Source organism: Pezoporus occidentalis, unplaced genomic scaffold (assembly GCF_034315485.1).
Source record: "Pezoporus occidentalis ecotype Australia unplaced genomic scaffold, CSIRO_AGI_Poc_V1 ctg55, whole genome shotgun sequence".
Taxonomy (NCBI): domain Eukaryota; kingdom Metazoa; phylum Chordata; class Aves; order Psittaciformes; family Psittacidae; genus Pezoporus; species Pezoporus occidentalis.
Window position 1 is genome coordinate 1001064 of NW_026915888.1, and position 23349 is coordinate 1024412.

At 46.3% G+C, this 23349-nt stretch overlaps 2 protein-coding genes across 5 annotated transcripts in view; both read left to right on the forward strand.

The window, feature by feature from the left end:
* The first annotated feature begins 178 nt into the window (after positions 1–178).
* HNRNPA0 (heterogeneous nuclear ribonucleoprotein A0) lies at positions 179–3155 on the forward strand. Its single transcript, XM_062638038.1, has one exon. It carries the CDS (start codon positions 524–526, stop codon positions 1463–1465), a length of 942 nt encoding a protein of 313 aa, XP_062494022.1. The 5' UTR covers positions 179–523; the 3' UTR covers positions 1466–3155.
* A 6172-nt stretch (positions 3156–9327) lies between these two features.
* KLHL3 (kelch like family member 3) overlaps positions 9328–23349 on the forward strand; it is a 50231-nt gene continuing 36209 nt past the window's right edge. The window contains exons 1-2 of one of the 4 annotated variants that reach the window (XM_062638040.1): positions 9328–9540; positions 20673–20789. In XM_062638040.1, the coding sequence (XP_062494024.1) occupies positions 20752–20789 (38 nt within the window). In that variant the 5' untranslated portion in view covers positions 9328–9540; positions 20673–20751. Of the gene's footprint in view, positions 9541–13326; positions 13540–20672; positions 20790–23349 lie in introns of those variants that run through there. The other 3 variants (XM_062638041.1, XM_062638039.1, XM_062638042.1) reach the window with 3 other exon arrangements.

The window sequence follows — 23349 nt, forward strand, 5'->3', positions numbered from 1 at the left end:
CGACGCGCGGCGGAGGTCGCGCCCTCTGATTAGCGGTCGAGCTCGTCGATCGCTGCCGAAGGCCCCGCCCCTGAAAGGTGAGTGGAGGACGGCTCCGGCTGCGCGCTCTGATTGGCTGTGCGGGCGCGGGGGGCGTGCGCGGCGGCAGCCGGGTGGGCGGGGCTCCCAGCGGCCCCTTTGTGTGGGCACCAGTGGCCGGCCGAGCTGTGGAGGAGCAGCCGCCGCCATTTTGTGCGTGTCTGTGTTTTGCCCCCTCCCCACCCCCCGTCCCGGAGGAGCGGCGGCAGCCGGGACGCCCCTGTCTCTTCTGCTGGTCAGGTGAGGCGAAGCGAAGGCGTTGGAGCCAGGCGGAGGGAGTCATCGCCGGCGGCTGCCGCAGCCGTGAGGTAGCGCCGTTTGCAGTAAGCGAGGGGGACGAAGCGGCAAGACGGAGAAGGGGGGGAAAAAACCGTCAGAGCTGCCCCCCGACAGGAGGAGGAGTCTCGGCGCCAGGCCCAGGCGCAGCCCCGGCACCGGCGGCAGCATGGAGAACTCGCAGCTATGCAAGCTGTTCATTGGCGGCCTCAACGTGCAGACCACGGAGGCCGGGCTGCGGGAGCACTTCGCGGCCTACGGCACCCTCACCGACTGCGTGGTCGTGCTCAACCCGCAGACCAAGCGCTCCCGCTGCTTCGGCTTCGTCACCTACTCGGCGGTAGAGGAGGCCGATGCCGCCATGGCCGCGTCGCCCCACGCGGTGGACGGGAACGCGGTGGAGCTGAAGCGGGCCGTGTCCCGGGAGGACTCGGCCAAACCGGGGGCTCACGCTAAGGTGAAGAAGCTCTTTGTGGGCGGCCTCAAAGGGGACGTAGGCGAAGGGGACCTGGTGCAGCATTTCAGCCAGTTCGGCCCGGTGGAGAAGGCGGAGATTATCGCCGACAAACAGAGCGGGAAAAAGCGCGGCTTCGGCTTCGTCTATTTCCAGAACCACGATGCCGCCGACAAGGCGGCCGTGGTCAAGTTCCACCCGATCCAGGGCCACCGAGTGGAGGTGAAGAAGGCTGTGCCCAAGGAGGACATCCAGTCGGGCGGGGGAGGCGGCGGTTCTAGGCCTTCCCGGGGCGGCAGAGGCGGAGGAAGGGGCCGGGGCGGCGGCGGATCCGGCAACCGGGATCACAACGGTCTTTCCAAAGGCGGCGGCGGTTACAATAGCTACGGCGGTTACGGTGGAGGAGGAGGTGGCGGCGGTGGCGGTTACGGCTCCTATGGCAGCGGTTCCTACGGCGGTGGCGGCGGAGGGGGAGGCGGCGACTACGGCAACGGGTACGGCGGGTTCGGCAGCTACAGCCAGCATCAGTCCTCCTACGGCCCCATGAAGAGCGGCGGAGGAGGTGGAGGAGGGGGCGGCAGCTGGGGGGGCCGCAGTAACAGTGGACCGTACAGAGGAGGCTATGGTGGGGGAGGCTACGGGGGCGGCTCTTTCTGAGCTGGAGCGCCTATACCCATTGGGGGTGGCGTGGAAAGCCTTCCCTTTGATACGGGGCAGCTTCTAAATGGTTTCTCCCCTCGTTCGCCGAAGGGCATCTCCTTTTAAATGTCTCCCAGCTGTGGGAGCAGCTCCTAAATGCCCCCTGAGGGTCGCCTCTGCTGCCTGTGCCACTTCTTTCTCTCTGAAGATGGACTGGGCCACACATACACATACTTTGTGTTACAGTCATTGATGGACTCTATTTTTTTATTATTACTTGGACCTTGGTCGTTTTTATACTAGCAACGAAAAATGTCTTGTTTTAATTTGTTTTGGTTTTTTTTTTGGGATGGGGGGGGGGACGTACCGGGTGGGAGTTGTTTTGTTGATCTGGAGTAAAAACTGGGAAGGGTTATGGGGGAATTTCCTTTGTTATAAGGACTCGATACCTGGCTCCTACATTTTTTTCTACAAAACCTACTCGGATCCCATGACTGAAATTAACATTTCTGTAAAGGAGGAAAAAAAAAATCGTTTTTACGTTTTTTATTTTTTAAATAAATCACTGTGTTCATTGACCTTTACATGTCTAATTATTTTTCCTAGGATCCATTCCGTACGGTTTGAAGGCTTTTGTAGGTTTGAAGCAAGCGTTCCTCTGATTTCAAAGCTCTGTGTACCTAGAGTAAATATTTTCTTGCCAGTAAAGGTCCTAACTGACTTTTTTGCTACCCCCTGCTAGTGGATTCATTGGCTTTCAGGCGCTCGACAGAGAAATTTTTGAAGTACTAACCCGTGGATGTCCGTTTTTAAATCCCTTGTTCTCCCCCCGTTTGTGTGCATCCACCATCTTGTACTGGGCGGTTTGACGTGCTGACATGGTTGGTCAAGTTTTTCTATAGGACTTTTTTCCATCAACGTATGTACTGTGTAGTTTTGAAGAAATAGTTTGTGTTAAGCATGTGCTTCATTCATATGAAATGTTCCGAATTTCCTATTGCTTAGTTTCAGGTCCTCTTCTCGGTTTGTCTGTGTATGATTCCTTCCAGGAAAGGGTCGACATTTATCCCGTCTTAAACGCGTACTTGTTTTCATAGTACCGGGTTAACAGACTTTTCACTCTGAACTATTGTCCTTCGTTAAAGTTCCCCAGGAATCTTTCGCAGCACCATCTACCGACAGGATGGCAGCCCCCTTGCTGCAGGCTTCGTTACAGCAGGAGGAAAAGTGGTTTGCTAACGATTGTACTAGACTTTGGAAAGGTATTTCATGCCACTAGATGACTGGTGTCGAATGCAGTGACATCCGCATGTGAATAAAGATGGGCTCCATGAGTACAAACTGGAAAAGGAATGGATTTGCAATGCCTGCCTCAGCACCTATTCTTTTCTTTCCTTCGATTTTTAATAATGACAATTGCCCATGTTTCAAAATGGTAATCTAAACTATGTGGGCAAAGTGCTGTGATAAGTGAGCCAGCAAAGTGTACCAGCAATGTAGGTGCCCGTTGTAAAGCAAAAACTCTCTGTGTAGTCTGCTTGATTAACAAATGTATATTTGTAGCCCTTTCACGCAATAGAATTGGAAGTTTGTTGTTTATTAAAAAGCATAATGTTTTAGGGGAAAACTGCCTTCCTGCATAGAAATAGAGAATAGCAAACGTTTATGGGTTTATGGATATCAAATAAAGATTTGAATTCCTTATATACTTGAGTGAGAGTATGTATGATACGGGGCACGGACTCAAAAACTACGAAGTTATTTTGCCTTCAGGTTTCTAAGCACTTAGTCTTTAATGCTGATGTTTTTTGGGACTGCATCTTAAAAGCTGATTGTTTTGCTTTGTTCCAGATAATGCAAGATACTAGGCATGTAATTCCCACTGATTCCAGTGGACAATTCAAATTCTAGGGATTTGTGCTTCTGGGCTGAAGGATTTAACGTGGAATGTCAAGGTACTGTCAGTCTTTGATGTCAGTCTGACTGATGCTGATTTTGGTTGAAGTTAGTCTTTCTGTTGCTATTAGGAGTAAAACTAGCATCATCTTGATTACCTGTGTAAGCTTAAATAAGCAGGGCAACCTTTTGGTATCGGGGTTTAAACCAAGATCTGTTTCTTCTTGAGTCTGATCATTTGTGTTTCTTACAGTGAAACCGGTTTGCTTTGGCTTTGCTTTTATAAATACGTTCCAAGGAACTTGCAGGTTGCAATTATATTGTTATATTTTTATCTTGAAAGCTTGTTTTGCTTCTGTGAACCAGTTATCACTGATAGGTTGTTGAAAATGCAAGTGGTTTCAGAGAATTGTTTGTAAAACACTGCAGGTGCCAGCTCTTGTCGGTGGGCAGCTTCAGGTGCTTGGTTTTATTTCAGTTCACTGGGCTTTTTACTTTACCTTTGGACTTTAAAACTATGTTGGACAGTCATCCTTGGACTTGAAGCATGTCTTGTTGTAGCTGAAGCGAACTGTGGAGTTCTAGGTCTTGTGTTGTTTTGGGCAAACCATTTGGTCCCTTGCAGTGGTGAATTGTTTTCACCTTATAAAGGGCGAGCTTGGTTTTGAATGAGATAGATGCACTTATGTGATGTGGCTTGTCATTAGACTTGGGAAGGTAAAGATTTGTCACCAGCTTTGTTATTCTCACGTGTTATATGCCATGAAAGAATATGTTGGTACTAGAAATAAGTAGGTTTTTAAAAAAATGGCTTTATGTGTAAAATCTGATAGTTTGGCCAAGCTATAGCTTGCGTTTGATAACTGTTGTACTGAAGCATGCTGTCTGATGTTCTGTCTGTATGTGATAATCCTCTTGTAGGACTAATGTCTTCCTGAATGCAAGTAGGTCCCAGAAATTGCACCTATGTTAGGCGGTTTGCTACCTAATTTCTCCCTCAAAAGATTGTTATCTGTTTAACAGTGTTGTGGTGAGTGCCTTGATTAGCTGGGACTTGCTGTGCTCTGACCTCTTGTGTCTTGGGAGCAAGAAGTTCTTTGTGACAATACAGGTAACATTGGAAAGGCTCATTAAATGCCTGTTAAGTAATGGCTAGAATGTACCATGGAATATATAAAGAGATACAGATTTATACTGGATAGCATTAAAGACACAGGGGCTTTAAGACTCAGTGGATATAAACCTGTTTCTAGTACAGTTCTTAATAAACAGAAGAGATTGCTGATAAAGCCTTGCTTACGTATTTAATGGTATTAAGTAACTTTCTGACCTCTGAGTGGATTTGTCTGCGTAGAGGTGCACAGGAAGAACTAAGGTGAAATAAAGTATATAGATGGCATGTAAATAAGTCTGGGACTGTGTACTAGGATGGTCGTGGAGGTAGAAATAATGTAATGTTAGTTGCTGTTTGGCAGTTTGTAGTTTAGTTTTGAAGTATGTGAAATGAGCTCAGTAATTTAATTACCTTCTGTTCAGGAATGAACGCTGGGTTGTGGTTTCACCTGGGAGAAATAGGAAGTGAGAGCAACTAATTTACTTTCAGCAGTTAATAATGAGAGTAGAAGTGCAGCAGTTTTCTTAAAGCACAGTTTTCCTTTTATAATCTGTGAGCAAGAGGAAATTCCCCAAACCAAAGCTTTTCAGAGACTGTATTATTGTAGTTTTATCTTGTGAGTTGTGATGCGCACAATTGTTTAACAGTAATGGGTGTTCATGTCTACTGTTAATTTGTTCTTGATTCTGCTCTTTGTGTGACTTGTAAATTTTATTTGGCTAATGAAACTAGCCTAACATCCAGTTTTAATCATCCCGATGACTACTGCATTACAAAGAAACATGCTGAACACACCTGTACATGTAGTGAATTGATACCAGTACAGATCAGTGGCTGCACCTCTCCCTTGTTTTAATGTTAGGGGATGAGAAGGTAGTTCAGAACAGCAGTAACAGCTCAAACAGCTTCAACCACAGTCAATCTCAGTGGGTCACTGTATTACAGTTGTGGCAGACTTGCAAAATAAGCTGTGCCTTACCCTGCAGGCTTGTGCGGACAGTCTTCACCCTTCAGAATTGAGCAAGCTGTAGGGTTTGTTTTGGGTGTTGAAATAGTTGTCAGTGGTGCAGCTGCAGTGCTGGCTCTACGAACAGGAGTTCAGACCTGCGGGAGGCTAGCGTGGTGTGAAGCAGCGGTGCTGACCGGAGCGGTGCTTGATCTGTGCTGTCAGACACTTTGTGTTTAGACTTCACCATCAGTGAAGCTGAAATACTGGAGATGGTTAAAGATGTAATTCAGGTCCTCAGATGCTTTATGGTGTTCTTCCTCCTCCCCCTTGGATCCCCTTCTCTAAAGCAAATTTTGCTTTCATTTAGCATTGCAAGACCTAAGTGCATAGTATAGGGCAGAACATTGGTTTATTATCCTGTCCCGTCAGCTGATGCTATTGTCACACTCTATTGGCATTCCTGTTGCTGCTGGAAAGGGTTTGAGCCCGAGTGGTGCTGGGGACCCCAACCTCCCCTTCAAGTCTGAAAATAGAGCAGATTCTTTGTAATACATACCTCAATGTTCTTCCTGAAATACAAGGTTGGTTTAAATTGTTAATCTCTGTAAATTAAAACTGAAGGGCACGTTCCTGATAGGCACACAATGCATGTGAATGTGGTGTGCTTTGTGAGAATGGGATTTGGCTCCTACAGTCTGTGAGATGCTGGTTTTCTATCAGAAGGCAGCTTATCCAAACTGTTTAAAAGGGGTTGTTTGTCCTGTTGTAGCTATTATGGATCAGTGTTTATCACATAACCAACAGTTTGTACCACATTTATGTGGCATGCCTTGTTATGGACCTCTAGTTCCTATGCAATTTAATATGAAGATGGCACTTCCAGTAAGTTTTTTCAGACACCTTGGATTAATATTAGGTGCTTGCAAGTGTAACCCCCCAAAATACACTCTCACCTTAGCCAGAGGTGTGATGTACAAAACGACAGGTTGTTTAATATTTGTGGCATAACTGATGCTGTGATCTGGTGTGTGCACCCCTTAAAGATGAGCTTTCTGCTTGTTACTTGTTTCTTATTTCTTAAATGAATAAAACAGTTCCATTCCTGCTTCTCTTGGAAAGGTGTTTCACAATGCAAGCACACTGCAAGGAGTTCAGAGCCAGCCTCAACAAGCACTATTTGCTTTTGTTAATGGGCTTTTCCTAGGTCTCATGTTGAAGCATTACTACTCTGTTTCTTCTGGTATGTGTGTGTGTGCGTGTATGTGCACACATACCTTCACTTCCATTTCAATGATCATTTATTTGTACTGTAACAAAAGTACTATAATTGATGGGTGTCAGATGTGAATTTCTTATACCGAGATGAAAGTCTCTGCTATATATCTTTACCTAGGAATTTTCTATCATTTACCTCTATCCTAGGACTTGGAAAGGGCTGATGGAGTTGGGTGCGTTCTTCCTTGATGTTCCTTTGACTAATCCTAGTCTTTCTGCCACCTTTTCTTCTAGAACTCCTCCTTTTCTGTTATATGTATCTATAAAGGGACGGAAATACATCATCACATTTGAACTGATACCTCTTTTTTCATATGGCTCCAAAACTTTTAATAATATCTATATTCCCCTTAAAAACATGGGAAAATAGGTAGTGAGAACACTGAAAGAGCAAGGGCTGCAAAGTTGTAGTTTGGTACAGAAGAAACATTCTTCAGATTCTTGTATTTCCCATAGTTCTCCTATATACTGAATAGTCTGAATAGTTGAAAAGATGGAACTCCTCAGATCTAGGCTGTAGCAAAAAAAAAGGCAGAAAAAATAAAGTTCAAGCACTGTTCTCTGCCCTTGATTTAACGTTTGCAGTAGGAGCCCTGAGCTAAAAGGTGCAACAGTGTTTTCCCAAGTACCTTCTCAGTGTCACTTGTTTTTTTGGTTAAAAGTCTGCTAGGCAAAGCTGTGGTGTTGCCTAGTGCTGTTACAGAGAGCATCAAGCTTAGAGCATGGGCTATTCTCAGATTGTCAGCCGTCCAAGTCACCAAAGCTCCTTAACTTTGAAAACTAGGTGTCAGGCCCAGTCAGACTAATAATGCCATCTGTGTGAGGCAGCTGGATATTAACCCTCTTAGCTTGATGCATACAGTTCCATTCCCGAATGCTTTCACAAATGGAAAATACACAGATTTGGAAGGAACAGCTCTTCCTCAAAAAAAAACCTCCATCAAAAATCCCAAACTCCACTTGCTATATATAGTTTTGATACATATTCCATTCATTAAACTACTATTAATAGTTACTCTCCATGTGTAATGCAGTAAGGAATTGATGCCAATTTAAAAAGGGATTTAGTTTCTCTCTGGAAATGTGTCAAGATGCGCATTTCCTCACTACCATCAAAGTACAAATCACTGATGAACATTGCAGAACAATTCCTTAGAAGCAGAAAGGGTCTGAAAATACTTCAGTTATTCAAATGCTACTGTATAGCATGGATTTCCCAAGTAGTTTGTCTCGCAGAAACCCTGTTTTCATTGGGAATGCTGTTTTGAAGTGAAAGACATCTGAAAATATGGTGTTAGTCTGTAACCTAGACAATAGAAAGGATAGATGTCATCTCAGTCTCTTCTTTGTTTCTGTAAGTCTTGCTTTCTGTTCATTTACAATGGGCTTTTGCTCTCCACAAGATGCTGAAGGGAGCACAGTCACTGCAGGCACTGTCTGGGAAGAAGGAAGATCAGGAGTCCAGTCCCTGTTTCCAGCATAGACTTGGATTAAAGCAATGCTGGATGAAATGTGCAAGTAGGGCTTGGGACTGCAAACTTTTTACTTGTTCTCTTTTTCTGTGGATCAATATCTTGTTTTCTTCACTTCACGCTAACAGTTTCAGTGGAAAGCCTCCCTCTCCCAACCACACACCCTGATGAACAAATTACAACAACATGGGCAGGGCATGGCCCTGGGGGGGAGGCTGTGCTTACCTGGCTGTTGGATATAATCACAGCCCTGTCAGCTCTCTTTTGAAACAGTTTATTCCCATTTCATGCTCCAGATCCTCTCCCTCCTCAAAAGGGATGTCCTCTGGATTTGGGCTCACTGACTGCTACCTGGCTGGGTTGCAGAGTGGTGAATCAACCTCACTAGGTAACAAATTTGGCCAAAGTCCATCACTGTGTGGTTTCATTTGGGCTTCCTTAATTGTATCCTTTCCACCACTGTTGGAATAATGATGCTCCATTTACTGGAGGGAGCTGCTCCGAGTCCTGCCTTATTACAAGTTCAGGACTTCTCCCCTGGAGATCACTACAGGATAGGGTGGTTGTAGCTGTAACGGCTAATGCTTCTTCCATAGGGTATTTAGCAAAGTGTGTTCTGCCAGCCCAGTAAGGCTCACTTTCTACTGTTATTTGCATGGAGATATATGTATCCTCCTGAAAAAGAGATCCCCAGGGGGTTTCAAGCCTTTGCAGGAAGTAACCATGAACGACTCACTGTGCCTTTTCCCCTTTAGGCCCACTGGTCCGTTATTTTCTTCAATTTTAATTGCAGGCAAGTGATTTTTTTCTGTAATTATATCATTTAGAAGTTGCTATTGGAGTTTTCTTTTACACACCCAGCACCAGGTAGAATCTGGGCTCCTGCTTTACTTTTAACGCCTCTTCGAGGCATGAGCTTGGTGGTGGATCCATACCATGTGTGTTTTGGAAATGTTAGGTTTGTATGTAGCTGGTGGCAACAGGGAGCTCTTGTTTTTGGTGTGCTGGAAGGGAGTTGGGAAACGTCACCTTTGGAGGGAAGACTGGGAAAGGAAGAGCTGGGCTTCTTCCAAAGGCCAGAGGTGTTGCAATGAGCTAGTGCCACATGCTCTGTGATGCCTTCTCAAAGTGTGTTTTCTTCCCCCCTCTACAGGGTGCGCTTCTGTGTGGAGAGAAAGGGAAAGCTGAGCTTTGAAAAGCACACCCCAAAAGTCCAGTAAGTGAAGAGAAACCCGAGCTGAGCCCCTGATGTACAGTTCCCACTCTGAATATGCGATGAAGATTGAGGAGAAAAGGGTGTTTGCCCAGAAAATACCAAGCAGGATAATGAAGGACAACCTGTTACCTGCAAGGAGGACTTGCTGCATGAGCCAGCTTTTCTGCTCGGGTAAAATGTGAGTGCAGAAACTATCTTGCCTGAATTTTTGTGTGGCAGCTGTGTGATTTACTCATTTGCCTTAATGTTGCAGCATGTAGTGTTGCGATACCATGGTGATGGACGGTGTTTCTTTTGCAGAGAACAAAACGTGGAATGTTTTAAAAGATTTGAAGAAGAGAGTGAGGCAATGAGTGTACAAGGAGTAATAGTAAAGAGGCTTGGACTGAGGTGGCGAGATCCTGTGTGGGAATAGGTTGGTTTATGCTGGTCTCTCAGAGTAACACTATAGAGATATTAAGCCATACAACATCTTTATGAAGCATATGGATAGTTGCCCCTTATTATAGAAGGTAATAGTGGAAGCATTAAGAGATATAAAGAATCACATTAAAATGATATTTCAACACTTAAGCAATGCAAAATGTCCCACTTTTTGGACCATAACCTAAACTTTTTCTCAAGTCCATGTGTTGAGCCTATAACAAGAGCTGTACGCTTCCAGGAGGTGCAAAATGGGAGGCAAAACTGAGGACTCATGAGGCAGAGGGAGTTGGGAGTATTTAAGGCATCCAAGCACCAGCCTTTGCCATTGTTCCAGTGCCCACAGCAGTTGGTTCCACAGCTTTCTTCCTGAATGTTAATTTTGCCTTTTGAGAAATTCCAAACCATAAAATCTCTCATCAAGTTTCTGATGAAAACGTAGTATGAGTGCAGGTCAGGAAGTCTGTGCTGCTGACGTGGCTGGCTGCGGGTGATATCAATTGCTTGTGCTACAGAGTAAGAGGAGGAGCAGGAAAACCATCCTCAGCTGCTCTGTCACTGATGTGTAGGTGAGCAGTAGGATAGCTGGGGTGAAGATGGCCAGGTGGTGTTATTCTAAAGGTGGTAACGTTATGGAATTTGGGGTAAACCCATTATTTTTATAGGAAAGGTGCTGTATGTTGGAGACTAAAGGAAAATGTGTTTCACAAACTCCAGCAGACGTGTGGAAGTGGAACATGTACCAGCAGAGGGCAACAGCCCCAGAGGCTGGAGGTGCTGCTAGCTTCTGCAGCATCTCGGCCTGCAGAGCTGGGCCCTGGTGGGGTAGAGTGGGGGCTCCAGCCCACTCCCCTCTACAAACCACACACTTCAGAAAGCAGTGCTTCGGTGGAGTCTCTTACCTCTTAAGCTTCAGCTGCCAGAACATCACTGATCCCAGCTCTGGGAAGATCCCTACCTACAAGGTCTCTTTGAGCTTCCTTCTGAGCCTTGTAGTAACTTGAATCCCTGTGAGTTGCTTCAGTAGCTAAACTTTAGCTGCTGTTTTGATTTTGTGAAGTGAAAGCAATATGGCATGCTCTAAATCCTAGCAGTGGTTGGGCAGCAGATACCCTCAGGACTTCTCTGCCAAGGCACCTTGTGCTCTGGGTCTGCTGGGAGACAGAGCAGTACCCGAGTACCACCTAAAAGTGACTCCAGTTAGCCACCAAGATACCAAGACATCTATTTCAGTTGATACTTTTCACTGGTTTTCTTACATTAATTGCTTTAGCGGAGCTTTCCCCAGAAAACATTGTCTAACTAGAGATCTATCTAAATGAATATTTATTCATTAGAATCACAGAACAAGTTTAGTTGGAAGAGACTCCTGGAGGTAATCTGGTTCAAACACCCCTCAAAGCAGGACCAACTTCAAGGTTACATCAGGCTGGTCACTCAAAGATGTATTTTTCTGGTTACTGCTGAAGCGGGTGAGGTTGACAGTGTGTTGCCTGAGTGCATCGGTGCTCTTCACAGAATAAAGTCCTCAGAAACACTCGATGTGCTTTACTTACAACCTCAGGGTTAAACCAGACTTCAGGCTAGGAGATAGTTTTGGATCAGATTGGCAAGGATTGTTTAAATTCCTTCCTTTACTGGCATTTTTATTGAAGAAATTCCTTGCAGTTGTAGGGACATTGGCAGTGCTTTGATCTCTCCTCTCCCTGCAGCTTGTAGAATTGGGGTTTGGTCTTTCACTGTAGATCTGAAGGTTGTCACAGGAGTCTGGAAGGGTTTTGGTGGGCCAAGGGCTGGTGGTACTGGCTGGAAGGGGCATTCTGTGCACCTTTCCACTCTGAGCATTGGTTCAATGGCTGTCAGTGATTGAAGGCAGAGTAGATGTAGGAGGAATTTGGGCTGCTCGGGACTAGGCGTTTTTGAAAGAGACTGGAAAAATTCCACCCATCAGGTGTTACTAATTCCTTTTAGTTGGATGCTTTTCCAAGATACCAATCCTTGCATTTAAAAACAAACAAGGAATTTTTGCACTGGGGTTGTTACACAGTCATGATGAGTTTGCAATAATCTCTGATTACTGAAAGATGCTTTTGTCCTATTCCAGCAAGGAATATTGACTGGTTTGCTCATCTGACCCTGGGATTTACCTTTCCATGGCTGCTGTTGCCATTTATACAGTCCACTGGCACATGTGCTGGTGGGGTGAAGCATGTGCTGGTTGTGTCAGGACCTGCTCTTGTATCTGGACTTATGTATCCTGGAGGGCTTACTCATTGGAAACAAGCTCTAGTCCTCGTTTTCTAGGTGAATTCTATTATTTTTAATAGTTTTTCTTTGGTTGGAACACTTGTGCTTTGCAGTTTTGCATGTTGTGCATCAAGAGATGACTGAATGGACACTGGGGAACTACTTGGGGATCTGGACATCTTAAACTGATTGTTTAACAGGATTCCCAAAAGGAAAATGCAGTAATTTAGGCTGAATTCTGATGGATTACACAGAAGGACAGCAAGATTTTTATCAACTGGGGAACTGGAAGCTAGATCCTACTTTCCGCAGTGGGACTAGGGAAACCTTGGTGTGGTTGGGACCTTCAGCAGGTCCAAGCATCACCAGGCCTCTCCTGCTGCTGCCCTGTGCATGGGCTTGACTGGAGATTTTCAGTCTGCTAAAATCCTATCCAAGGCCTGAAATCATTAGGGGCCATTCAGCTCATCCACCATCTCCACAGAGGCTAGCTCTTGAGTTGAGGAGGAGACAGCACTGATTTAAGGATGAGGATCAACAGCAGAAAGATGGATGGATGGGTCTGGAGAACAAGTGTGATGAGGAACGGCTGTGGGAACTGTTGGTGTTTAGCCTGGTGAAAAGAGGGCCTCTTCAATTACCTGAAAGGAGCTTGTAGTGAGGTGGAGTTGGTCTCTTCTCCCAAGTAACAAGTGATAGGACAAGAGGAAACAGCCTTAAGCTGCGCCAGGGGAGGTTTAGATTGGATAGTAGGAAAAATGTCTTCACTGAGATGCTGCTTAGGTATTGGAACATAGGTATTGGAAGAGGCTGCCCAGGGCAGTGGTGGAGTCACCATCCCTGGAAGTGTTCAAAAAGTGTGTAGATGAGCTCCTTAGTGCCATGGGTTAGTGATGGCCTTGGCAGCGCTGGGGAGCGGTTGGACTTGATGATCTTAAAGATCTTTTCCAACCCGGTTGATTCTATGGATGGATGGATGTGTGCTGGAAGGACCAGAGCTGCTTCCCCCCGGGTGTCAGCTCTGTCCCGCGGCGCTGCCCGCTGTGTTCCCGCTCTGTCCCTCGCTAGAAGGGCTCGGGGCGGTGCTTTGACCCGTTTTGTCCCCCGCTGCCGCAGCCGGGGTCGTGCCCGCGGCGTTAAGCGGAGCCGGGGCCGGGAGGGCGCTCTGGGGGCCGGGCCGGGCGGTGCGGAGCGGAGCAGAGCGTCCTGCCCTGTCCTCCCTCCCTTCCCTCCGCCGCTGCCGTTGCTCGGAGACGGTCGCAGCTCACCGGGGGAGGCGGCTGCGCGGCGGCGGGGGGCGGTGCGGCTGCAGCGGCGCTGGTGGCGGTGGCTGCGGCGGGGAGCGCCGGGATCGCAGCGCTCCGCTCCCGCAGTAAGCGGCCCGGGGCGGGGCGGCCGCTCGCAGCCATGCGGGGCCCGGAGCGCTGAGCCTGCCCCGCCGCCCGCCCCGGCCCCGGCCCCGGCCCTGGCCCCTCCGCGCCGCACGATGGAGGAGGAGAGGTGGGTACCGCGGCGGGGCTTTGTGTCCGCGGCTCGGAGGGGAGCCGTTCCCTGGGGATGGGGATGGAGCTCCCAGGGACGCGGCTTGCGGGGATACCCCCCCCATCTCCGACCCACTCCTGCCCGCTTGCAGAAGCACCTTCAGCGATGCGCGCTGCCCTTCCATGGCTGGATGTTGCACTGTCATGGTGACAGGCTGCTTCGAACCGTATCCGCACAGCGGAGGAGCGGAGAGGAGAGGTTTTCCCTTTGGATGTGTTAGATGGGAATAACGAGATGGGTGAGAGGCTGCTCGGGGGCTGTTTGCGGTCTGGTGCGCTGCAGGGTCGACAGGACATGCCTCGCAAAGGCTTGTATCTGCTTTGCGTGTACCTGGAACTGACTTGGGCATTCAGCTGGGGATGTTCCCATTGATATTTGCTGCGGGTTTAAGTCATGAATGAAACCGGGTAACGTCTGTGGAGCCTTCAGGGATCGATTTACCTGTCTGTGTACGTGGAGGCTGTCCGCGGGTGCTACAACAGGCAGGAGGGGATCCCGTGTCTCCCTCGCATGGGAGCTGGGCCACGTAGACTTTATTCCCTGCAAGGCAGCTGTTTTGCTCCAAAAGCTGTATGCGGAAGGGCTCGCAGAGTCTACCTGATGTGTAAAAGAGGTTATTGTTATTCATGGACTTCATAGATGCCAGAGGGACATTGGGTGTTTCGGCTCTGCCTTCATTCTTCCTCCCCTCTGTCGGGCAGCCTTTCTCTCGCTTATACAGCGTCAAACTAAACATGAAGCTGGCTGGGGTTTGGGATTTTGGTGTTTCTTTACAAAACAGGATATGCCGAGTGCTTCCTTTTGTGCTGGTGACCTTACAGGGGGTGGGGGAACAGAGAGGGGGGCTCGACCTGCTGGTAGTGCTAATGGCCAGGGCTTGGCAGAAGTTTTGTTTAAATATGATCCATTGGAAAATCAAACAGGGGTCAACCTCCAAATTCTGGGAATGTTCCCTCTGCTGAAGGAAAACACTGGCAGCAGCCAGTGGGAGCTGCTTTGCAAGCCCCGAAGGGCAGTTTTCTACCCTTATGTGACCCAAAGGTTGGAATTGTTTGTGTATTTCATGTGCAAAACAAAGCTTTCAGCCTGCCGTGTCCCTCTTTAAATGACACTGTAGGGCTTCGGCTTCCCGTAAGGGTGTGAATGGCATCTCTGGATATTAATCCAGATAGCAATTAATTTCAAGTAATAGCTTGTCATGCTTGATACTAGCCCATGGAATGGATTTTCCTTCCTTTATACATATATAAATGAGCCTAGTGTTTGAGGAAGTGGAGCAAGGCTGTTTTGATGCCCCAGGTTGGGATCATCCCTGGCACTATTACTTATTACCTTTATATTCTGGTTACCAGCAATGGTCTTATTTTGACTGGAGGCCTTTAGCTGGGAAAAAGTCATTGGGAAAGTACCTGGACTGTTTTGCTTCATCCTTTTTCCCCAGACCATCTGTTTTTAGGACAGGAAGGACCATCCCCATCAGCACATTCTCTGCCTCTGGAAGTGAGGAATGATTACCCAAATTGCTGCTTGCATTTCTAGTTTTCAGGAAGGGGAAGGCGGCCCTGAACTGGTTGTGGGCAGTAGTAATGTGGCTGGAAATACTCACCTGCTTTGTGGTGCGAAAGGGCACGTTGTGTGGCTCTGTGCTGGGGCTGCTTTGTCTGCTCTGAGCAAGCCTGGGAGGAGGAGGTGTTAAAATGACCTTGATGTGTGAGCACCGTGGGTTGGTTTTGTTGTTTTGTACCTTTGCTTCATATTTCAACTCAGATGTGTGTCATGCAGATTAAACCTCAAATTTTGCTCTGTGGCGTTCACAACAGCACAGTTCCCTCTGGTTTTTAATGTTGCTGCTTTGCCCATTTTTGTAGCGGGTGAGGAACACGTTGTTGATGCTCACATCACCTCTGACACTGGTCCTGAGCCTGCCCGGACTCAAATATCCTGATAACCTGCACATCCGAGTGGTTCAGTGGTATCATGTGCCCATGTCACTGCACATGGGCAGCAGCAGCAGCTGGGGACAAGGGGAATTTAACCTAAAACATCCACATTTGGCAAGAAATAATTTCAGAATCCTGTTTTCCATTTACTGTGCTGATGGGGGCTTTCATTTTATGGAGAAATTACAGAAGGTGTGTAATCAGACTCTGATTCTGAATGTGCAAGATGTATTGGAGCTTCAATAGGAAAACAACCGTGGAATGCTGGTTTTTGGGGTTAAAAAATCAAAGTGCTTGTAATTTTAACTTTGAGAAATACAATATTTGGCCTTGAAAGCAAATGGTATTCTTGTATTTGAGTTATTCTGTGTTGTTTCCATTACTAGTCAGCAAAGCCTTTTCTCCTCAGTAGTTCCTGAGGTCTGTTTTTCCCCTGAGGTCTCCTTTGATATGAATATCCTTTTTGGGGGCTGTTGTGTACCAATTGTGTGTTTTTCTTAGCTGATCTCTCCATGTTGATGGAGGCACTGAAAAAAGTCAACAAAATAAGCAAATAATATTGCTATTAAAAAGCCCATAATCCTTTCCATTCTGCTTCCTCCCATATTTTTAATGAGAATATGTTTCTCTGAAATCCTTCCCAAATCCATCTCAGGCTTTGGATTCCTTCAGTCATGTTTTTTTTACTGTCTCTGTTTATACCTAAAGGGAAATGCAGAAACTGAGATTTTTAGGAAGAAGCCATTACACTGACACCTCTTACTGTGTCTGCCTGACTTGAGAAATAGAACTGTTGGGCACAATATATTTGCACCATGATTTTGGCCATGGATTCTAAACAGAGGGTTGTGCCAGTTAAGGTAAAATGATTTTTCATGTGCAAATACTAAATATTTTAGTCTCCATTTATTTTAGTAGAAGCATTTAAGTTTTGATCGCTAGTAGATGCTATTGGGCGTCTATCAAATTTATAGATCAAAGCTATGTCAAACCTCTCAGATACTGAACATTAACATTTTAAGGGTGATCATTGTAACATATCCCACAAAGAAGCTCCATTTGCTTCGAGAATTTACAGTCAACATGTCACTTTTAAGTCCACACAAGGAGATGAATTGCCTGTGAGGTGTTGGATTGCTTGTCATGAGAGAGGGCAGGTCACTGAGCCCTGACAGTGTGATGGGACCTGTGATGGGACAGGAGAGCAGATCCCAGCCTGTGCCGTGCAGTCAAGAGATGAGAGCAGCTCTCAGAGACCTCCCCAGTGCTGCTGATTGGCATGAGGCTGAGCTGGACATGCTCCACCATCTCTCCAGTGTAAGAAGGACTGAAGGAGAGCACGTCTGAGATCTTCCCCTTCTTTAGGGTGAACTCCTGGCTTGCATAAAGCCAGTGGTAGGATTGGTTTTGTCAGAGCTGGGATTTTTGTTCCTGGGGTTTACTAGCTCCGTGCACAGCGATAATCTTGCCAGGGGACAGTTTAGCTCTAAGGAAGGCTTTTATTCTTTCACGTAATCTACAAAGACATCTGTAATTACTGCTGGTAACTAAGGCAACCCAATTTTATAGCTGGTACATGCGTGCAGCACAGCCACGGGTTATGGGGTTTAAAATACCTTTCTGCTGGTTGGTATGTGGCCATGCTCAGGCAGGAGCTGTGAGCTGAGCCCTGCTAGTGGGTGTTGGAGAGGAGGAACATGGTTTGAGCAGTGATTAGCTTCTCTGGCTTAGCTGGGGCCTCTCAAATCAGGGTTCTTCCTGGGGGACAGCGTTGAAAGGCTGTGCAGGAGGTGGCGGTGGGGTTGGTGCTCTTTGAAAGGCAGAGCCTCTTTGCTTATTTTAGGAGAATCCTGCTGTGTCCCTAATGAGGATGTTCATCTAGCCCAGGGAAATGAAATCATTTGTCCATTTGCTCAGTGCATGGCCTCAGATAGCCCAGGAATAGAACAAATAGCTGGTGGCAGCTTGCTTGAGCGTCCTGCTGGTGCGGTAGGACGTCAGCCAGGCAAATGTGAAGGTGCTGGGGGAAAAGTCTCCTTGGTCATGGGGTGCAGGAGCTCTGGTCCAGCACATCTGGGTGTTGTCAGCTGGTACCTTTGATCAGAGGACCCTTTTCCTCCTTTGCTTTGCTCCATTAATATAATAACAGCATAATAACTGTAATAATTCTTAGTGTTGTGGGGGAGAACCCCTGTGCAATGCACTGGTTCGGTCTTCTCAGAGGTAGTTTTTGCTTTTGCAGGTTGAATTTTTCTTGGAGCATTTGGGTTCTTGCATTTCGCCATTGGAAATATGTTGGTGATCTCTGACAGTGCGGGCTTGGGGGTGTGAAATCTTTCTCCCAGATATACTCATCCTCTGCCCATTACTGGAAGGCAGCTCTGTGGAAGCTGAGTCAACTCAGAGATGAGTTAAAGGCTCTTGGCCATTGGTTTTTCAGATGTGTTTTTTATGAGTCATATGGAAAAAGACCTCTAAATAGCTTAACTTGGGGTTTTCTTAACAAAGTTCTTAACCAGACAATCCGCAGTATTTTCTTATGGTGAGCCTGTGGTGGAGTGGGGAATCCACCCTGCTAATAGAGCTGAGCCTGTCTCTGGTAGGAGGCTTTTTAGGAAGAACTGTTTGATCTTTCTCAGGAATTCTGAAACGAGGTTTTTGCTTTTAAAATACACAAACATTGGTGTAAACTGGACAGATGTTGGTGGAGTGGGGGCTTTATGAAGGCTTGTTGATCTGACATTTACTTTGGTGTTCACTGAAACTTACCATGTCCGTTGAATTGCATCTTTTGCCAGTGGTAAAGTTTGGACCTAATCATTGGTCCCTGGCACTGGAGGGCTAATAAATACATAAATCTCAGCGGTATGCTTTCCACTGTTAAGGAATCCCTGTGATTTTTGTGCATCATTTGATGATGGATCCTGTAGGTCTGTCTTTGATTGTGATGGCAGCAGTGTTTGGTGGCGGAGGGGCTGTCCCGCCTGCAGTGATGGGTAGAGCTGTCACAGCTGCTGCCTTTCGCTTTCACTTTCCTATTTTGGGTTTCTTTCTGTTTTGGTTGTTTTGTTTGCTTCCTGTGCGTGCTTTGGCTTTGGAGACTGAAAGCTCAATGAAGTCACTTGTGCTTCCACAGCTTCATCTTTCACCCCTTGGCTCCGGTATGCTGTAAGGGTATACACTGGGGTGTTTAACGCTGTGGTCAAACTTCACTTGGTCTGAGATTTCAACCAGGGCTTTTGATAGATCCAACACTGAGGTGTACCTGAATTTGGGGTGTCCCTGGAGCAAGGAGACTCTTTCACTGTGATGTGCAGACCTGAGTGCTGCTGCTGCTGCTCTGTGCTTATGAATGCTGCTGGCCATACATACGGCACAGAATGAGTTCGGCTTTCCTCAGTGATAGAAGAGCTGGTTGTGTCATTGCCTGGTGCAGTCCCTTGAATACTGAACATTTATCACGAGGTACTCTTCTTCCTGAGGTTTTTTCCCTTTCAATCCAGCCATGCTACACTAATTGGATGACGATTATAACAGAGCCTGGGAAGTTGTCTCCCGCACTGGGACATGTGCTGAGTGATGCTGTGCTCAGCCTTGCGGCTTCACTTACCACTGAAAATACTTCACTTGCTCAGCAAAGTGAAAGAATTGGACTTGGCTGGTGGTTGGCATTAACCTTTGTGTCGGGCACAAAGCTGGAGGCCACTCAGTCTGCAGGCGTGTATTCAAGCTGCGTGCAGCTTTGCTGCTATTCAGTGGCTTGCTTCTAAGGAGGAGGACAGTGCAACCCGCTGAGGACAGCTAGGGGCAAAGAGCTTTGTGTGGTCTCAGGGGACACGGTGCTGGTCATGGGGTCTAGTGTTCAGCAAGGGCTTCACACCCTGTGAAGGTGTAAATTGTGAATAATTGTGTGTTTTTCAAAGGAAAAATGGATAGATACACATGTGCATGCATAGAGGCTGGAAGGCTGTTCTGGGGGAAGATTCTTCCACACCTCTCTGGCTTTGAATCCTTCTTCAGACATCATCTTCTGGTCACTGGTAGAACCATGGCGCTGGGCTGCCCAGGCTGTTGGTTTAACCTGATTCAGCCTTTTTTTTACTGTGATACAAGCCCAGCCAAAAAGGTGGTAGGGGGGAAGGGACAGATGTGAAGCTGAGGGAGACTGTATTGGAAGGGGTTACCTCCTGAGGTCTGCCTTTGCCTGAGGTCTGCTTTTGAGATGGACAGCCTTGCTTGGCTTGCCTTGTTTGTGTTTGCCTGCTGGCAGGTTGGAGGGGTGAGCTGTGGGTTCAAGCAGAGCAGGGACCTGGCTCTAAATGCTGCTGTTTTCATAGGCAGAAACCTTTAGCTCTGAGTGATTTCTCACACTTAGATCAGGGAGGTAGAGATATTGACCCGATGTCAATTCCATATAAAGAGCCAGTGCTCCCAACAAAGCAATGAGGACACGTATGTGCCTTAGGCACCTGTTGGCCTGGTTAAGCACAGCGCATAACTGGGTGCCTCTGGTTTGACATTACCTATATAACTGGTGGTTCTGGTAGGCAGGTCTGGTTTAATGATTCCTTCTATACATTTTAGTGGCACTAAACAGACCTGTTTCTAAAATGGAAATGGAATGTGGCTCTGTAATGCTTGGGAAGCTGTGCAGGGAGTTTTAATGGTCCTTTTCTACTTGCCTCTATAGAGGACGATACAAGTCATGTATTGTGTGCTGGCATTTTTCAGATGGGACTTTAAAGACTAGACTTCTCTTTCTCTGTATGGATGTTAAAGTATCCGTGGTACCCTGGTAGTTCCCAGTGCTGAAGTCTCTTTCTATTCAGTGAGGTAATTATGTCCTGGCTTGAATTTCAACTTATACTGCTTTCCTGGCCTGAAGCCTGTGAGGCTGGGCTTTGTCCTCAAGTGTTTGGCACTTTCTCCTTTTCTTCCCTGCTGACTGAAATGTGGGCTGGGTTGGCTTTTGATATCCATACAGAAGTAGCTGTGTTTTGTGATGCTCTTCATATGGTGAACCTGAGCTGACTAACAAACATCCGAGGAACTCTGTGTATAACACCCTGTGCTGCAGTTTTATGATACTTCTTTTTTTTTAAGTGTCACTGAATCAAACTTTCTGCTCCTTTTTTTTGTCCGTGTTTTCAGCGTTAAGCAGAGTTCCCGATCCTCCGAGACAGCTGAAGATGAAAAGGGCCAGTGCACAGTGACAGTCAACCCCTCTCACATGAGAAAAGCATTCAAGGTCATGAATGAATTGCGAAGGTATACTTTTGACTTAATGGACACCCTCTTTGGCTTAGCAGAAATGTGTTGATTGGGACAGAAAGGCTCCTGGGAGACTTAAAAGCAAATATTCTGTGCCATCTTTGTCACTAATGGTTGCAGGCAGGCAATTAACCAACAAGTAGGAAGAGACAGCTAAAATATAGTGGTGGGTTGTTCTTCCCAATCTCAGACCTCTCTATCAGCAGAAGGTAGCCAGCTATGGCTCAAAAACATTAGCTGAGCAATAGCTTTCATTTGCAGATGACAATTCATTTAGTCTTTTCCATTACTTACAGCAAATTCAGCTGTAAAGGATGTTCTTAGCTAATGGTCTGAAAACCAATAATAGCACATTACAAACATTAAGACACCTCCGCGTAATTACAGACCAAAGATTATGAATGTTCTTACTCTCTTTAACTGGCAGCGTCGCTCAGTCTGGGCTCAGCACTCCAAAAGAGGGGGTGTAAAAAAGGCAACAACTCAGGAGGAATGTCAGCTCTCACCTGCAGGTTGAAAACCCCTGATACTGGTTAAAAGAGAGCACCTTTGGTCTCTGCACAGCTACATGGGCACAGGGGGATGGAGCTGAAGAGCATCAGCAAGCAGAGTCTTCAAGATCCACTGTTACCGCATCAGCAGTGTGGTTGGTGGCATTGGTTGAACCTGAGCTGTGTCTTGGCTGTTGTTATCCCATGCACCACCTAGAAGTTCAGTGGGCATTTCTCAGACTAGTTCATTTGAGTCCTTTACCATTCAAATAGAGACTTAGAAACACAAGTTTTAAAGAATTCCTGTGGGAAGTACGTGTCATACACATGGATGTATGTGCTCCCACACGATCCAGGTGGTATGATGAAAGCAGATAACATCCTTTACTCTTCCTGCATGCTCAAAGTATTTGAGCTGTAAGAACCACCTCTCTTCTGTGGATTAAGTAGTTTCCCCATATATATGGTCTCTGGTGTGGAGAAGGCTTAGGAATGTCTTCTTCCACAGATGCCTGACAGTGATTCTTGGTTGCATAGGAACAGAAAATGGAAATAACCTTCCCTTGTAACAATTGCATGGAGTGGAGTATGACATTTCTTGTTAAATTAACATCCCTCTAGTCCTTTCTTGGTCCTAAAAGCAAAGGATCTGAAAATAGAGGTTTGTGCAGCTATATTCAGGAATCTATTGTGCTGCTTTTATTCCTTTGTTAATGGAAGTGTAGTGGGAATAGCTGGAGAGGGTCAATATTTCCTAGTGCCTGTAGTTAACCAGATCTTGTGCAATACAGCAGTGGTAAAACATGTCTATTGTATGTGTGTTGAGGTTGTGATCCATTAAGCTGCCAACCGTGTTAACAGCTACCTTGAATAATAGTGCCTCCATTCACATGCATGCAGAAATCTCATACAGAGGGTCTAGGAAAACCTTGCTAAGCCTTTAATCTCTTTGCTATATAGTATCATAGAACTGTTTAGGTTGGAAAAGACCTTTAGGATAGTTGAGTCCAATTGTTAACCCAGCACTGCCAAATCCACCACTTAAACCATGTCCCCATGTGCTACTTGTGTTGCTCACTTGAAATTTTTAGCTTTCAAATGTAGATGAAATTAATTTCGTGAGTGGTGCTTTAGATAACTGTAGTCCAAAGAGGAATTGGGCAGAGCACTGTTTGCATAAGCTGAAGGAAATGAGGAAGCCTCCATTAAGAGGTTGTTAAAGGGCTCCCCTCATTGTCATGACCCCTTCCAAACTGGGGTGAATGTAGAGCACAGACTGCCAGTTCCTACTTTCTTCCTGTTTTTCAACTATAACCCTCCATTTCACATATGTTTTATTCATGTATTCCAGTATATGGAGAAGAGGAAACATACCAAGTCCATTAGAAGCTCTGTGTTTATTTGATACACAGTTTCCTAAAGACAAAGTGCAGTGTGGTGATAAGCATTTCTGAAGAGAAGGCAACATCTAGATTCACAGACCCTGCTCCTTTTTCAGGCTTGACATTTGAAAAGAACACCCTCATTTTGCATTTGTATGCTCACACATCTTAAACCAACTTATGGGGAGGCTGAGCACTTCGAGCTGTTGGCATCTCCAGAGCCCTGTGCAAACATTAACTAATGAATCCTCAAAGGACATACGTGGGGTAGCAGAAAAGGTCAGTAGTTAATGAAGTGACTTTTCCAAAGCTGCACAAGGAGTCGCTGGGGGAGCTCAGAACTTTTTTGGTTTCTGTTTGGAAACCAGTTCTTTATCCCAGTGACTCTTTAATCCCAGACTAATTCATGTGGTAAACCAAGTCCTCAGGCCCATGGATAAACACCAGTGACTGACATCTCCTCACTGAGGCAGCCTCTGCAGTGGCTGGTGCCAGGAGATGTTTTGGTGGTCATGTTCTTCAGGGACAAACATGTAAGGAAGTACAGAAATACCTCAGTGTTCCCACTCTATCTTTCTCCTATGGAAGGATGAAAGCACTTGCATGGATGTTTCTTGTCTTATAGATCTAGTAGAGCATGGCTTCATATAGTGCCCCAAACTCTTAGGCTTTTCTGTGTCTTCT

Bases quoted from the DNA above. Each gene is read 5' to 3' on its own strand.
- HNRNPA0 (XM_062638038.1), top strand. From the start codon at position 524: ATGGAGAACTCGCAGCTATGCAAGCTGTTCATTGGCGGCCTCAACGTG.